Below are 16,425 nucleotides of genomic sequence, written 5' to 3'. Positions count from 1 at the left end.
TAGCTGTGTGTTAGAGAAAGTAGAATACTCCCAGGTTCAGGCTAGATGTTGAATTCATCTGAAAACATCTAAATTCAAGTTCATTTACTTGCAGGAGAAATTTATCTTGGAAGCATTAAGTTTGTTTATACTTTTTAACTATTTCTCTAGCGTTTTAAATAAATCAAAAGCAGGAGGCCTTGTAAATGTAGCCTAAGAAGCAGTTGTAGAAAACTTTTTTGTTTTTTGTAAAAGAAACCTGCCTACCATAGGGTAACAAAGCTGAAGCATTTGAACATTTGAGGCCGACATATTTTCCCAGCGGATGACCTCCATTGCCGTCAACTTTCCCTTGTGTTGTCCACCTGTATGATTGACGGTGGTTCCTGTATTGATTGTTACGCGGAGCGCGTGTTTGCAAAGATGTGCTAGGAATTGTGGGACATGTGTCCAAGCGGAATGTCACTTTATGTACAACTGCCGTGCATTATGCATGCGTACTACCTGGAACTTCTGGAAATCAAATCGAGACTGTATAGAATTCATAAGGTAAAAAAGTAGCGTTGTGGACAAACAGTTTAAAGTATTTTAGCAATGCTGTTGCTTCATGCTTAGAGAGGAGTTCTGCCTGAAGAAAAAAAAAAAAATTAAAAGTCAGCAGCTACAAACTTTGCGGCGACGCGCCAATTCCCAAAAGTAGTTTCTGTACTACTTTTGGCGACTTCGGGGGGGCGACTAGTATAGACATTTGTGCATGAACCCGCACAGATGTCTCTGAAATCGCTCCTGAAGTCGGACTTGAATGCGAGAATTACATTTTTGCGAGTTCAGCTGAACTTGCGCTATTTCAATCTTGCTGTCAGTGTGAACCTAGACTGAACCATGTAAATCAAGAAAATAACACTTATTCAGACTTCTACACAGAGGATTTTTAACTAGAACAGGATAGTTCCACCACAACTTTCACACTTCCCATTTTGTTCATTAACCACTTGAAGACCGCCTCACGATGATATACGTCGGCAGAATGGCACGGGCAGGCAGAGTAACATATATGTACGTTACTCCCCTCCTGCGGGTGGGAGGTGTGATGGCGCCCCCCCCCCCCCAGTGCCCGAGGCGGTCAGCATCATTGCAGGAGCGATCCATCCTGAGGGGGAGTCCACTGATTTATGACCACCCCCTCGCGGTCGCTCCTGACGAATGACATGCTTCCTCTGCTTGTGAAAGTGTAAACGCAGGCAGAGGAAGTGATGTCACTCTCCTCGTGTCGGTCTTTTCGACCGGTGCCTGAGGAGAGAAGACATCACAAGTAATTGCACCAACAGTACACTGACACCATTACACGTAGGCACACTTTTCACCCCCAGTCACAGTGTCACCCAGTGGCGTTGCTAGGGGGGTGCGGCCCGCACCCGGGTGACACCCGGCTCAGACTGGCGCCGCATTGAGAGGGGTGCCGCGGCTCCTTCCCTTCCGGAAACTCCTCTGCTCCTTGCCATGTGCGGAGAGAGTGGGGGAGGAGGGAGTGAGGCAGAAACTGACTGGGTGCCTGGGGTCCGACCGTCCCCACACATACGGCGACACAGCGCGGCCACAACTCTGCTCTTCTCACTGCTGCTTTCTCCTCAGCTCGGGAAGTTTACACAGGCACCATGTGACACCATCCACGCTACAGTCAGCACCTTCTCTGAGGTATGCTACAGGAGTACTGTATTGCAAAGGAGGGGGACATAGTGGTTGTGGGGGGGCATTTGCAGGTAACAATTATGCTGCCAGGAGTTATTTTAGGGGGGTTAGAGAATAGGTGCTAGGGGGTGCAGATATGAAGTTTGACTCCCCCAAATCAAAGGTCCCATCCCGGCTTCATCCACCCCCCAATCCCATCCAGCTCCACCCATCCATGATCCTATACCCGCTCATTCATCCCCCCGATCCCATCCCCACTCCATCTATCCCCCCTGATCCTATCCTCGCTCCATACAACCCCCTGATTCCATCCCGGCTCTATCCATTCCCCCGATCCCATCCCGCCTCAATCCATTTCCCCTGATCCCTTCCCAGCTCCACCCAGCCTCCGATCCCATACCCACCCACTCCAGCTATCCCTCTAATCCCATCCCGGCTCCATTCATCCCCCTGATCCCATACCCGCTCCATCCATCCTCCCTGATCTTATCCCTGCTCCATCCATCCCCCCTGATCCTATCTCTGCTCCATCCATCCCCCCCTGATCCTATCTCTGCTCCATCCATCCCCCCCTGATCCTATCTCTGCTCCATCCATCCCCCCCTGATTCTGTCCCTGCGCCATCCATCCCCCCCTGATTCTGTCCCTGCGCCATCCATCCCCCCCTGATTCTGTCCCTGCGCCATCCATCCCCCCTGATTCTGTCCCTGCGCCATCCATCCCCCCCTGATTCTGTCCCTGCGCCATCCATCCCCCCCTGATTCTGTCCCTGCGCCATCCATCCCCCCCTGATTCTGTCCCTGCGCCATCCATCCCCCCCTGATTCTGTCCCTGCGCCATCCATCCCCCCTGATTCTGTCCCTGCGCCATCCATCCCCCCTGATTCTGTCCCTGCGCCATCCATCCCCCCTGATTCTGTCCCTGCGCCATCCACCCCCCCTGATTCTGTCCCTGCGCCATCCATCCCCCCTGATTCTGTCCCTGCGCCATCCATCCCCCCTGATTCTGTCCCTGCGCCATCCATCCCCCCCCCCCGATCCTGTCCCTGATCCTGTCCCCGCGCCATCCATTCCCCCCTGATCCTGTCCCCGCGCCATCCATTCCCCGATCCCATTCCAGCTCTATCCATTCCCCTGATCCAATCCCGGCTCCATCCATCCACCCAATTCCATCCCAGCTCCATCCATTGTGGTAGGTTAAGGGGGAGAGCCGCACCGACGCACTAGCCTGCTTAGTGCCAGGGGGTGGGGGTGTCACCAAGTATTACCGCACCAGGTGACACCAACCCTAGTGACGCCACTTGTGTCACCGATTTGCAGTGTTCATTTATTTACTGATCGCTGCATTTGGTGTCATTTGTGACTGTAAAAAGTGTTAGGGCAGTGAGTGGTAGGCCCCTTTTAGGTGTAGGGTACCCCCCCCCCCCCCATAAAGGTTTATCCCCCTTGATTGCCCCAGTTAACCCTTTCATCCCGTCTCCAGTATCACTAAGCAATCTTTTTTTCTGATCGCCGTATTAGTGTCACAAGTGACGTTAGTTAGCCTGTTAGTGCAGGTTTTTATAGCGCCACATACCCCCATATATTGCCTAATAAAGGTTGTAACCCCCTGATTGCCCCCTAGTCACCAGTGATTACTGTATAAGTGTCACTGGTGACACACTAGTTAGCCAGTTAGTTATTTAGGTTCACGTCAGGTTTTTATAGCATCATGTACCCCCATATATTACCTAATAAAAGGTTTTTACCCCCTAGTTAACCCTTTCACCAGTGATCACTGTATAAGTGTTACGGGTGACGCTGGTTAGTTTTTTTTTTTTTATAGCATCAGAGCACCCGCCGTTTATTACCCAATAAAGGTTTAACCCCCTGATCGCCCGGTGGGTGGTATCAGTTAGGTTTTAGGGTCTGTGTCGCCCCGGGCAGCGTCAGATTAGTGCCAGTAGCGCTAGCACCCACCCACGCATGAAGCATACACCTCCCTTAGTGGTATAGTATCTAAACGGATCAATATCTGATTAGCGGGATCAGCCCAGATACCTGCTAGCATCTGTGTTTTGCCCCTCCTCCCAGCCCACCCAAGTGCAGTATCAATCGATCACTGTCACTAAACACATAAATGCAGTGTTCGCAGAGTCAGGCCTGATCCCTGTGATCGCTAACAGTTTTTTTTGGTAGCGTTTGATACAGTTGCTGACAGCCTAGGTGCTTTTTTTCCTGTGAATCTTGCTACTATACCAGTAAATTTAGAGCCCAAAATGGCAAATCGAAGGTACAGTAGTAGTGAAGAGGCCTACACGTTTCTGAGCATGACAAATATTGAAGCGGAAGTCGCTCACCTGTCAGATTCAGGCTCAGAATACGATCCTGTAGACAACAGTGGCTCCATGACAGATTTCTCCGATGACGGATTTGTGGTCCCTGCCCAGGTCAGGCGTAGCCGACCCCAATCTTCTGCTGTTGTTGAGGTGCAAGAACCACAGGGCTCTTGTATGGAGCAGAGCAGAGAAGTACTAGTGCCACTCATCCTTCTGGTGAACTGGCAAGCACCAGCAGCCTAGTACACCCTTGACGTACATCCAGCACTGCAGTAACACTTGGTGACGTAGCGAGTCTCATAAGTGCAGTTCAAGCTGGCGAGGTGGCACGCACAATTAGTGTCCCGCTGCCTCCAAGAAGACAAAGACAGGCCCGTCGTGCCCATAGTGTCCTTCCCTAGGGCCTTAATGACTAAAATTGAGTTTATTGGATTCTTCTTGTAACAAAAAGTAGAAAATATAATTTCTCTTACGTTCATGGACGCTTTTTGACTTTAGGGGTTATATACCTTCCTTCTAGGAGAGACTAGGCAGAAAAAAAACAGCACTTTTAGTGTTTAAAAACACTTCTCTCAGTACAGCACCTCCCAGGGCGGCAGGAAAACGTTTCCAGGGTGCTAAGGCGTCCACTGAATGCCAAAAGCGCCCCTGATACCGCAAGCCCAACAAGCCTGCGGGTAAGTCTGCCTCCGCATGAAGGTCTGCCCCCGCCCACATCTCGGGTGGGGGGCCGGCTTTGCGAACTCGTGGCTCGGTGGAGGTCTCTTCTTTACGACTGTTGGGTTTGCAAGGTAGTTTCCTCGGGGTACAAGATAGTTTCTCTCTTGTCCACCAAACAGATTTTTTTCCTCCGGATCACCTGAAGGATCTGTCAGGGGCTGTCCTGGATCTGCTGGTCAGGGGAGTGATTGTGCCGGTTCCCTCAGTGGAACGGTTTTAGGGGTTTTACTCCAATCTGTTTGTAGTCCCCAAGAAGGATGGGGTCCGTCCAATCCTGGACCTCAAGGCCCTCAATTGCTTTGTCAAAGTGCAAACATTCAGGATGGAGTCGATTCGCTCAGCTGGTTGCCGCCATAGACGCTTGACACCATCTGAATCAAATGAGTTTATCTTAAGCCTCATACAAACGATCGGACTTCCATCTGACTTTTCCGTGAATTTTGGTCCCGAATGGTTGTTGGCCGTGAACTTGTTCTGCATACACACGGCAGAACATTTTCAGCCACCTTTCACCAAATCACATGTTTTTTCAGCCCTTTAATGCCACCCTTTGGGCAACTTCTGCTATTGTTGTCTGAGCTTTAGCATTGGTTCTGAGCTGACTTGTGTACACGATCGGATTATACTCCCATCGGACATATGTTGCCCGGAAAGTTTGAGATCATGCACAGCGAACATTTGTCTGTTGAAAAAACGAAAATAATTGTCCGATGGAGCATACACACGGCCGGATTGTCCGATTTAAAACACATCCATCGGACCGTTGTTGTCAAAAAGTCTGATCGTGTGTATGGGCCTTTTAGTCTCCTTGGATCACAGGACATGGTTCCAGTAAACCATGTCCTTAGTTTACTTGTTTTCAGCAAACTGTTTGCGGGCTTGCTTGTACATCATCTTTAGAAGAGACTTCCTTCTGGGACGAAAGCCATGCAGACCAATTTGATGCAGTGTGCGGCATATGGTCTGAGCACTGACAGGCTGACCCCCACCCCTTTAACCTTTACAGCGATGCTGGCAGCACTCAGACGTCTATTTCCCAAAGGCAACCTCTGGATATGACGCTGAGCATGTCGCTCAACTCCTTTGGTCGACCATGGCGAGGTCTGTTCCGAGTGATATGTGTCCCGTTAAACCGCTGTATGGTCTTGGCCACCGTGCTGCTGCTCAGTTTCAGGGTCTTGGCAATCTTCTTATAGCCTAGGCCATCTTTATGTAGAGCAATAATTATTATTATTATTATTTTTTTTTCAGTTCCTCAGAGTTCTTTAAGGTGCCATGTTGAACTTCCAGTGACAAGAGTGAGAGCAATAACGCCAAATTTAACACATCTGCTCCCCATTCACCCTTGAGACTTTGTAACACTTAACGAGTCACATTTCACCTGGGAGGGAAAATGGCTAATTGGGCCCAATTTGGACATTTTCACTTAGGGGTGTACTATTTTTTTTTTTGCCAGTGGTTTTGACATTAATGGCTGTGTGTTGAATTATTTTGAGGGGACAGCAAATTTACACTTTTAATACGAGCTGTTTACTCACTACTTTACATCGTAGCAAAGTGTAATTTCTTCAGTATTGTCACATGAAAATATACAATGAAATATTTACAAAAATGTGAGGGGTGTACTCATGTGTGTGTGTGTGTGTGTGTGTGTGTGTGTGTATATTTTCTATAAAATGACAGTGTGAAATACAAATATTTTTTGCTCATTTGATTTTTGTGGTATTGCAGGTGTCTTTTACGCTGAATGAAGAGCTTGCCAGCATTCAGGATATAGGAGGCAAGCCAGCCCCATCCTTTGTTACTGCACCAAGGGAACATCCTTTTCAGTTACAGGGCGTAGGAGGGCAAACACTAACGGTATTTACTGAGAGCTTAACAGGTAACATTACAAACTTAATTTTCTTCATTACTAGATTATTGTGCATTTCTATATCCAAATGTTTTTTTTTTTTTCTTTTTCTCTCTTGGCTTTGGGTTACATTAAACATGGCTGAAATTTTCCACTGTTGACTGCTTAGGCATTTGTCCTGGAGCTGGTTTGTAGCCGTCCTTTGCCAGAAGTCATTGTTATAACCTCTTAAGTGTGGAATGGTTAAAGTAGCACAGTGGTCGCTCATTAACAAAAAGGGTTCTTGTTAAAAAATAAAAATAAAAAAAATGGTACAGCAGCTAATTATTTGTACCTTTGCATTTAAAGTTGTCTTAGTCCACTTGTAAAGTCAAGAAAATGCTAGTAAGGGAAGCGGCATAACCAGAGTGCAGAATTAGGGAAGGGGTTAACACTAGGGGGTGAGGAAGGGGTTAAATGTGTATCCTGGGTGTGTTCTAACTGTGGGGGGGGGCTGACTGGGGGCGGTGACCGATGCTGTGTCCCTATGTACAAGGGACACAGATCGATCTTCTCCTCCTCTGACAGCAAGTGGAGCTCTGTGTTTACACACAGAGCTCCACGTCCCTGCTGTGTTACCGACGATCGTGTGTACCCGGCGGACATCGCGGCCGCCAGGTACACGCATCGGCTCTTCAGTGATGCGCTGGGACAGTGTTTACCCGCTGCGCGCCACCCAATGGCACGCGTGGGTAATGCTTTTAAAAAGACGTCCACCCGGCACTTGAGAGCCGCGCTGTTGACGTCTTTTGTCAATAGCGCAGATCTGAAGTGGTTAAGTAACGCCCTTTTTATAATCAACTGTCTGCTGGACACCTGTTTAATGGATAATTAGACTCACCTGTAGTTGAATTCTTGTTAATTATGATTTTGTTGTCTAAAATTTAGCTTTGGTCATATATATATATATATATATATATATATATATATATATATATATATATATATATATATATATATATATATATATATATATATATAATATATATATATATATATATATATATATATATATATATATATAGTGCCCAGGACATGTGCTAGTTCTATCGGAGGTCCATATTCTGGGAGTAGAGAACTGGAAGGCAGATTATCTCAGCCGCCAGCAGATCTGCACGGGGTAAAGGTCCCTACACCCAAGGGTGTTCCAGGGAATTTGCCAGCGTTGGGGATGGCCAGATGTAGCTTGTTGTCGATCTATTGGCATCCAACATCAGTTTGTGTCCCGAACAAGGGATCCCCTGGCAATCATAGCAGATGCTCTGGTAGTTCCATGGAGTCATCATTCCCTGGTTTATGCTTTCCCCCTGATCCCTCTCCTTCCACATTTGTTGCGCAGGGTTCGAAGAGAGGGAGTTCCAGTCCTCCTGGTGGCACCAGCCTGGCCCAGAAGTCCCTGTTTCCCAAAGATTGTGAGATTATGAATAGACTGGCCATAGACTCTTCCACGCCACCCCGATTTACTGTCTCTGGGTCTTATATTCCACCCTAATTCACAGTCTCTAAATTTGACAGCATGGCTTTTAAAGCCAGGGTGCTAAAGGATCATGGAATCTTGGGACCAGTGATGTCTACCCTAGTAAATGCTAGGCAAGAAGTCACTAGGAAGATCCATCATGAGGTCTGGAAGACTTAAATTGCTTGGTGTGAAGCCAAAAAATAGAATTCTCCAGAAATATATGATTGGGAGAATTCTCTTTTCTACCGTCAGCTGTGGAAATCAGATTGGCTTTGAGTACAATCAGAGGTCATATTTCGGCCCTATTAGTAATTCTTCCAAAAGCCTTTAGCTTCCCATTCGCTGGTCCGAACCTTTATGCAGGGGGCAACTCGTTTGCTTTCCCCCCATCGTTTCACCTATATGTCCTTGGGACTTCAATTTGGTGCTGTCTGCAACCAGCCTATCAAAAAAATTCCATTGTCTTGCTGTCACGCAAGCTACCCTTCCTGATGGCCATTACCTCGGCTATCCTTTCATGTAAGGAACCATACCCAATTCTTCACCATGACAAGGTGATGACAAGGTGGTGTTGCGCCCTATTCCATCCTTCTTGCCAAATGTGGTATTGGCCTTTCAGTTAAATCAGGTCATTATTTTGCGATCTTCTTTTTTTTTTTTTTTCTCTCTGGCTTGTTCGGCGGAAGAGAAACGACTGCACTCCTTGGATGTAGTGTAAGCAGACCAGACTCCTTTTTTGTTTTACCAGAAGGTCCCAAGAAGGGGCTGGTAGTTGCCAAAGCTTTCATTGCAAATTGGGTCCACCAGTTGGTCATTCAGGCCTATGGTCTGAAACGTAACGCTCCTCCCTTTAGGGTGAGAGCTCATTCTACCAGGGGTGTAGGATCCTCCTGGGCTTTTCGCCCTCAGGTATCTGTGGCTCAGATTTGTAAGGCTGCTACCTGGTCTTTAGTGTTTACGTTCACAAAATGTTATCAAGTGGATGTTCGAGCAGCCAAAGATTCGGCTTTCGGCCGCAGTGTACTGCAGGCTGCTGTATAAGGTCTGCCTCCCCTCAAGGCTATTGCTCTGGGACATCCCAGTAGGTAATGAATATTAGCTTAACTCTGTGTCCCGTGATGTATGATAAATATTTTTTTTTCGTCATGCTTACCTGTAAGATTCTTCTCGTGAGTACATCATGGGAGACAGAGGTACCTCCCCTCTTTTTGAGGATTCGGTGCTTGCTACAAAACTGTAGTGCTTCCTGTGTGGGTGGGGTTATATAGGGGATCACTTCCTGTCTAAGACTTTGTCTACCAGATGGCGTATAACCCAGTAGGTAATGAATATTGGCCTAACTCGGTGTCCGGTGATGTACTCAAAGAAAATAATTTTACAGGTAAGTATGATGAAAAAAATAATTTTTTTCTCTTCAAAGTAGCAATTTTGTAAAATAATTAATTGCTTGCTACATAATACATCTGCATTGTAATTTCTGTTTTTTGTTCTTCAATGGCAAATAATTTAATCAGAAATCAAGCGAAGTAGTCTCCTGTGTTTTGTGTGTAGAAAATGTTTTTTTATAATAAGAAACATTCTTTTGTGATTTATTTTTTAACGCTTGGATGCTGTGGGCAATTTTTCTAATATAATAACCCAGCACCCTCATTTGCCTGGATGATCTATGTTTTAAATAAGGTTCTATTTGCACGAAGGTGGTTGTTGAGCAATGTTGCCCAAAAATGTTACATGCCTGTTTGTTGCGTGTGGAAAGCACATTTGGAATGTTGTATGATCCTTCGTTTATATTGCATGATATTTCAAGGACCACTTTCTGCTCTGGGCTTTGTTTTATCTGTAGCCTTTGTCCAAGTTGGCATGCTGTCAAATGTTGTAGATTTTAAAACCATTTATTATAACGGACTGTAATTTCTAAAAAAAATATCAGTGAGGCTTTGTGGTTTTTATTAGAGGTCCACCGAATTTGGTGCCGAAATCAAACGCAGGATGCATTAAGATGAAAAACCTCCTGTGATGCAGCAGGTCTTTCCAGCGACGGGGACAAGCACACCAGCTCCAGCCAGTGTCTCGGGTCCTGATTGGATAGATTGATGGCAGCGCAGCTATTGGCTCCTGCCAATCAAATCCAATGATGTGGGACCCGGGGGCGGGGCCGAGTCCTTCTGTCTGTGTCAATGGACATAGTAGCAGGACATGGGAGAGCTCTCACATGAGTGTCCCCAGGGAATGCGCGTTTACCCCCTCTTTTAAAATTCCACTGGGTACACCAGCATTTATTGTATATTGCCTCATGGTGATTGTTTTGTTTTGGGGTTTCCAATGTTTGCTGAATCAGGGGGAGGTTGTTACTACAGTTGTGTAAATTCACTTTTTCCCCCTCATTAATCCACACTCCGTACCCCATAATGACAAAGTGAAAGCGGAATTTTAGAAATGTTTGCAAATGTATGAATAAACAACTGAAATATCGCCTTGGTATTTAGACTCTCTACAACAATACTTGAAATTTAGGTCAGATGCCTCCCATTCTCTTGGTTGTTGCTGAGATGTTTCTACACCTTGATTGGAGTACACCTGTGGTAAATTAGATTAATTGGAGATTTGGAAAGGCGCACACACACACACACACACACACACACACACACACACACACACACACACACACACCTCTCTTTAAAAGGCCTCACAGCTGACAATGCATACTGTATCAGTGCAAAAGCCATGAGGTCAAAGGAACTGCCTGCAGAGCTCAGAGACAGGATTATTGGAAGGCACAGATCTGGTGAAGGCTGCAAAAAAATTCTTCTGCACTAAAGGATCCAAGAGCACAGTGGCCTCCATAATTTTCAAATGGAAGAAGTTTGGCCCAACTAGGTTTCTTCCAAGCGCTGGTCACCCGACCAAACTGAGCAATTGTGAGAGAAAGGCCTTAGAGAGGTGACTAAGAACCCGATGGTTATTCTGACTGAGATCCTGTGTGGAGATCGGACAAAGTTCCAGGACAACCATCACTGCAGCCCTCCACTGATCTTGGCTATATGGATGCCTCTCCCCGGTGCAAAACACATGAACGCCCACTTGGAGTTTGCAAAAAAGCACCTAATGGTCGCTCTGACTGCGAGGAACAAAATTCTCTGGTGTGATGAAACCAAGATTGAACTGTTTGGCCTCATTTCTAAACGTTATGTCTGGAGGAAACCAGACAGATTATCACTCACCCAATACCATCCCAACAGAGAAGCGTGGTGGCAACATCATGCTGTGGGGGTGTTTTTCAGCAGCAGACACTGGGAGACTGGTCAGGGTTAAGGGAAATCTAAATGGAGCAAAGACATATCCTTAATGAAAACCTGCTCCACAGCGTATTTGTTTTGATGGATATTGGATGTGTTTTGTGAAATACCTTTCACAGGTAATACAAATTTAGCATGTAAAATGTGTGTTTTTTTTGTTTTTAATCCTGCAGTACGCAGATCTTAGTCTTGACCATTAGTTATATGCAAACTACCTTTTAGGTGATTGGACACTGGCAAAAAAAGCTGCAGTGGCATCACTCCTAGCTTTTTTTTTTTTTTTTGAGGTATTAAAAGGTATTAAAAGGAATAGGTCTTGGGGAGCGGATGATGGGATGGATATTGGCATTATATGCTAACCCTAGAGCCAGGGTTAAGGTAAACGGGAGTCTTTCGGACAACTTTGATATACGGAATGGCACTAGACAGGGGTGCCCCCTCTCACCATTGTTATTCGCAACAGTGCTAGAACCCTTTCTATGTAAAGTAAGGGAAAATAAGAGAATAACTGGGGTCGACATTGGTCCAGAAGTACACAAGGTCTCTGCATATGCAGATGACCTGCTGTTTTACCTTTCCAAACCTCATGAGTCCATACCTGCACTGATGATGGAAGTACAGAAATATGGAGAACTGTCTAATTTTAAAATACATTTTGAGAAATCTATGGTACTGCCAAGCCATGTACCGGTTGTAATGGCCACATCTCTGAAGAATAACCTCCCGTTTATTTGGGAAGAAGAATCATTACACTATTTAGGAATTCATATTACGGCAAATACAAAACTTTTGTATGAGCGTAATTATGGATCATTAATAGTAGAGGTATTGAAAGACCTCCAGAGATGGAAAGGCCACTCCCTGACATGGTTTGGGAGGGTTAACGTAATAAAAATGAATATTATACCTAGAATAACATATCTCTTAAATACTGTACCAATGTCGATCCCACAAGTTTTCTTTAAACAAATACGTAAAGCATTTATATCTTTCATATGGAAAGATGGGAAATCCAGAATAGCTTATGATATACTGCGCAGAAATAAACAGGAAGGGGGAATTGGACTATCAGATATATGTACTACAAAACAATGTCTCTGGTACGTATATTAAATTGGTGCCATGACTCCTCAAATAAAAGGACAAAGGACAACCATCACTGAAGCCCTCCACTGATCTTGGCTATATGGATGCCTCTCCCCGGTGCAAAACACATGAACGCCCACTTGGAGTTTGCAAAAAAGCACCTAATGGTCGCTCTGACTGCGAGGAACAAAATTCTCTGGTGTGATGAAACCAAGATTGAACTGTTTGGCCTCATTTCTAAACGTTATGTCTGGAGGAAACCAGACAGATTATCACCTACCCAATACCATCCCAACAGAGAAGCGTGGTGGCAACATCATGCTGTGGGGGTGTTTTTCAGCAGCATACACTGGGAGACTGGTCAGGGTTAAGGGAAATCTAAATGGAGCAAAATACAGACATATCCTTAATGAAAACCTGCTCCACAGCGTATTTGTTTTGATGGATATTGGATGTGTTTTGTGAAATACCTTTCACAGGTAATACAAATTTAGCATGTAAAATGTGTGTGTTTTTTTGTTTTTAATCCTGCAGTACGCAGATCTTAGTCTTGACCATTAGTTATATGCAAACTACCTTTTAGGTGATTGGACACTGGCAAAAAAAGCTGCAGTGGCATCACTCCTAGCTTTTTTTTTTTTTTTTTGCTAAGGCGATCGATCTCTTCTCTATACTGAGGAAAGCTTACTTTTTTTTTTTCTTTTCTAACAAGTTCCTAGCTTTAGCAGCTTTCCAGATCAGTTGACTCCTTGGTACAGTACATTTTATTAGGTTAGCATCATGGTGCTATAGAAGTTTGGAGCCATGGTCTGCTTGCAGTGGAGCCCTGTTCCCAAAGACCCATCAAAACCTAAGGATATCATAGCTACCCCTATTTGAGCAGTATGGTCATGTTTAGCTTTAGAGCAGCCTGAGTCAGTTCACCCTAAGGCAGGGGTAGGCAACCTTAGAGAGATGGAGAGTTACTTGAACAACACTGATGAAGTCAAAGATCACCGGGCACAGTGTCCTGCTAAGGCCTGTTCACACTAGAATATTGTGCCAGAAAGGCATGTTCTATGTGTGTTTTCTGCACCATGTTCAAAACGCACTGCCTTTTGTGAACTATTGCGGGTGATGATACATTGTTGACCCCAAATGTAGATTGCAATCGCAGTGTGTTTGTGAGTACAAAAATAAAATAAATATTACAAGAGAGTGCAGGGTATATGAGTGCATTACACTCGGAATGCGGGGTCCATGAGTGCGTTACGGTCAAAATGCAGAGTTCAGAAGTGCGTTCTGCTCAGAATGCCAGGATCGGCAGTGCATTGCACTCAGAATGCTGGCATCAGGAGTGCGTTGCGCTCAGATTACCGCAACGCGGGGATCAGGAGTGGGTTGTGCTCAGATTGCCGCAGGGATCAGGAGTGGGTTGCGCTCAGATTGCCGCAGGGATCCAGGAGTGGGTTGCGCTCAGATTGCCGCAGGGATCCAGGAGTGGGTTGCGCTCAGATTGCCATAGGGATCCAGGAGTGGGTTGCACTCAGATTGCTGCAGATCTCTGGACCCCTTTCCTCCCATAGCAGTGTTCCATTGCATCCTACCTCTGCTCACAGCGGAGTATGGAAGAAAGCGCAGTTCTGGACAGGGGCTGGAGCTGGCTGAGTGACTTTCCATATTAACAAGTTGGTGATTGGTTGCTTGGTTCCAATCGCCTGCAGGTTAACTTACAAAGTTTACTTGGCCAGCTCCTCCTCCTGCCCTCTATCCTGGGCTGTGCTGGCTCTCACTCCCTGCTGTTGACAGTGGCAAAGACAGGTCGCAGAGAGAGAAGAACCAAAGGAGCGGCTGACGGCAGGTAGAGGACCAGTCCGGTACCTACGGGGGTCTGCAGTGGAGACCTGTTTGCGTTCTACCTGCCACCTGTCTGCGGTGGACAGGTAGCCTGCGATTGACAGGTTGCCGATTCCACCCTTAGGAGGGTGTTGGGAAGGCACAGTACAGGGCGTCTTATACACTGACCCCATACAGTACATCATATACAGACTGGTGTGTGTATAACATATACAGTACAGTGTTGGGGCACAGACTGGTCTGTATATACTGTATGGTGCTAGAGTATAAGACTGATGACCCTGCTGACACTGTCCTGTACATACTACACTAACCTGTTTGCAGGACTTGCTCTCCTCATTACTCTGTTCTGCTTTCAGGGACGATTCCACAGCTGTGTCACATAGAAACACACATGCTGATGCTGTCCAGCTCCTTCCCTTGGCGACCCGCCCACTCTCTGTTACTGGATAGCGGCCAGTCATCCAGCCAGCTCTCTCTCTGTGCAGGAACAGGATGGGAGGAGTCATGACATCATCCACCCTCTTCTTGTTTACAGAGGCAGGAGAGGATCGTGGTATTGCTACATAATGAAAAAGACAGCCGGGAGCAGGAGTGTCAGTGTGGCCAGCTGTAAGCCTGTTCCCACTGTGCTGTGGATTTTCCCGCACTGGCACCGTAAGGTGTGTACTGCTCCGAACCCCACCGCCGGAGTGGAGGAGGAGGAGGTGTTCCGCCCCCAACTGACGTCACTTCGGGTATCGGTTTTCAGCATCGGAGCATTTTTGTAAGTACCGATACTTGTATCGGCGCCGATATCAGTGCATCCCTAATTAATACCATTATAAAAGTAGGGTCTCTTAAAGCATAAAAAAACATAAATAAACATAATTTATCCTGTGATCACTGTTTCTTATGTTATTCCTTCCTTATTTGCAACCAGATCTGTGATGTTGGTAATGATTTATTAGCTCTTCTTGTCCTTTTAAGACCTCCAAGAACTGACTAGCCTAAGATTACTCAGCATTCATCTGCCCGGTATATATTTTTAGCATTTTTGCAATGGCGTTTATTAGCGTTTTTCAGTGTAGCGTCTTTCAGCTTTTTTTTTTTTGAGCGTTTTGCGTTTTTTAGCGTTTTTTCCCGACGAAAAACTGCACTTTAAATGCAAATTTCGGACATTCATAAAAAAGCCAATAAACTCCAAAGCTCATTAACCCTAAACGCCCATGTGTGCATGGGCACATAGGCTAACATAGAGTTCAGTTTATGGGCTTTTTTAAAAAAATGACAAAAAGCCAATAAACTGCAGTTTATCAGCTTCAGTGTGCATGGAGCCTTAAACAAAAACTTTTCTTTCACTCATGGTTAGTGTTTTGCTGAAGCCATTTATTATCAATCAACTGTGTTTACTCTTTTTAAATCATAATCGCAACAGAAACTAGCCCTGATCAAAGGTTTACATACCCCAGTTCTTAATAATGTGTATTGCCCCCTTTAACATCTATGACAGCTTGAAGTGTTTTGTGCTATTGGTGGATGAGGCTCTTTATCTTCTCAGATGGTAAAGTTGCCTATTCCTCTTGGCAGAAAGCCTCCAGTTCCTGTAAAGTCTTGGGTGTTCTTGCATGAACTGCAAGTGTGAGATCAATGAGTGGCTAAATGATATGGAGATCAGGAGACGGAGATGGCCACTCCAGAACCTTCACTTTATTCTGCTGTAGCCAATGACAGGTCGACTTGGCCTTGCGTTTTGGATCTTTGTCGTTTTGGAATGTCCAAGTACGTCCCATGTGCAGCTTCCTGGCTGAGGAATGCAAATGTTCCTCCAGTATTTTTTGATAACATATTGCATTCATCTTGCCATCAATTTTGACCAAATTTCCCGTGCCTTTGTAGCTCACACATCCCCCAAACATCAGCAATCCACCTCCTGTATTTCAAAGTAGAAATAGTATACCTTTCATCATAGGCCTTGTTGACTCCTCTCCAACTGTAGCGTTTATGATTGTGGCCAAAAAGCTCAATTTTGATCTCATCACTCCAAGTGTCTCTGTGCCAGAAGGTTTGAGGCTTGTCTCTGTGCTGTTTGGTGTATTGTAAGTGGGATACTTTGTGGCATTTGTATAGTTAAGGCTTTCTTCTGGAAACTCGACCATGCAGCCCATCTTTC

General features: G+C 45.7%; 1 protein-coding gene across 1 annotated transcript in view; it reads left to right on the top strand.

Moving 5' to 3' along the window:
* Window positions 1–16,425, top strand: part of GTF2F2 (general transcription factor IIF subunit 2) — a 235,278-nt gene that overhangs the window by 25,772 nt on the left and 193,081 nt on the right. Inside the window, exon 4 of the mRNA XM_040341279.1 lies at window positions 6,437–6,587. Coding sequence (XP_040197213.1) covers window positions 6,437–6,587 — 151 coding nt within the window. The remainder of the gene's footprint in view (window positions 1–6,436; window positions 6,588–16,425) is intronic.

The sequence above is a fragment of the Rana temporaria genome, chromosome 2 (assembly GCF_905171775.1).
Source record: "Rana temporaria chromosome 2, aRanTem1.1, whole genome shotgun sequence".
Classification (NCBI taxonomy): Eukaryota; Metazoa; Chordata; class Amphibia; order Anura; family Ranidae; genus Rana; species Rana temporaria.
Note: the sequence above shows the minus strand (reverse complement) of the source record. Positions and strands in the feature narration are given on the sequence as shown.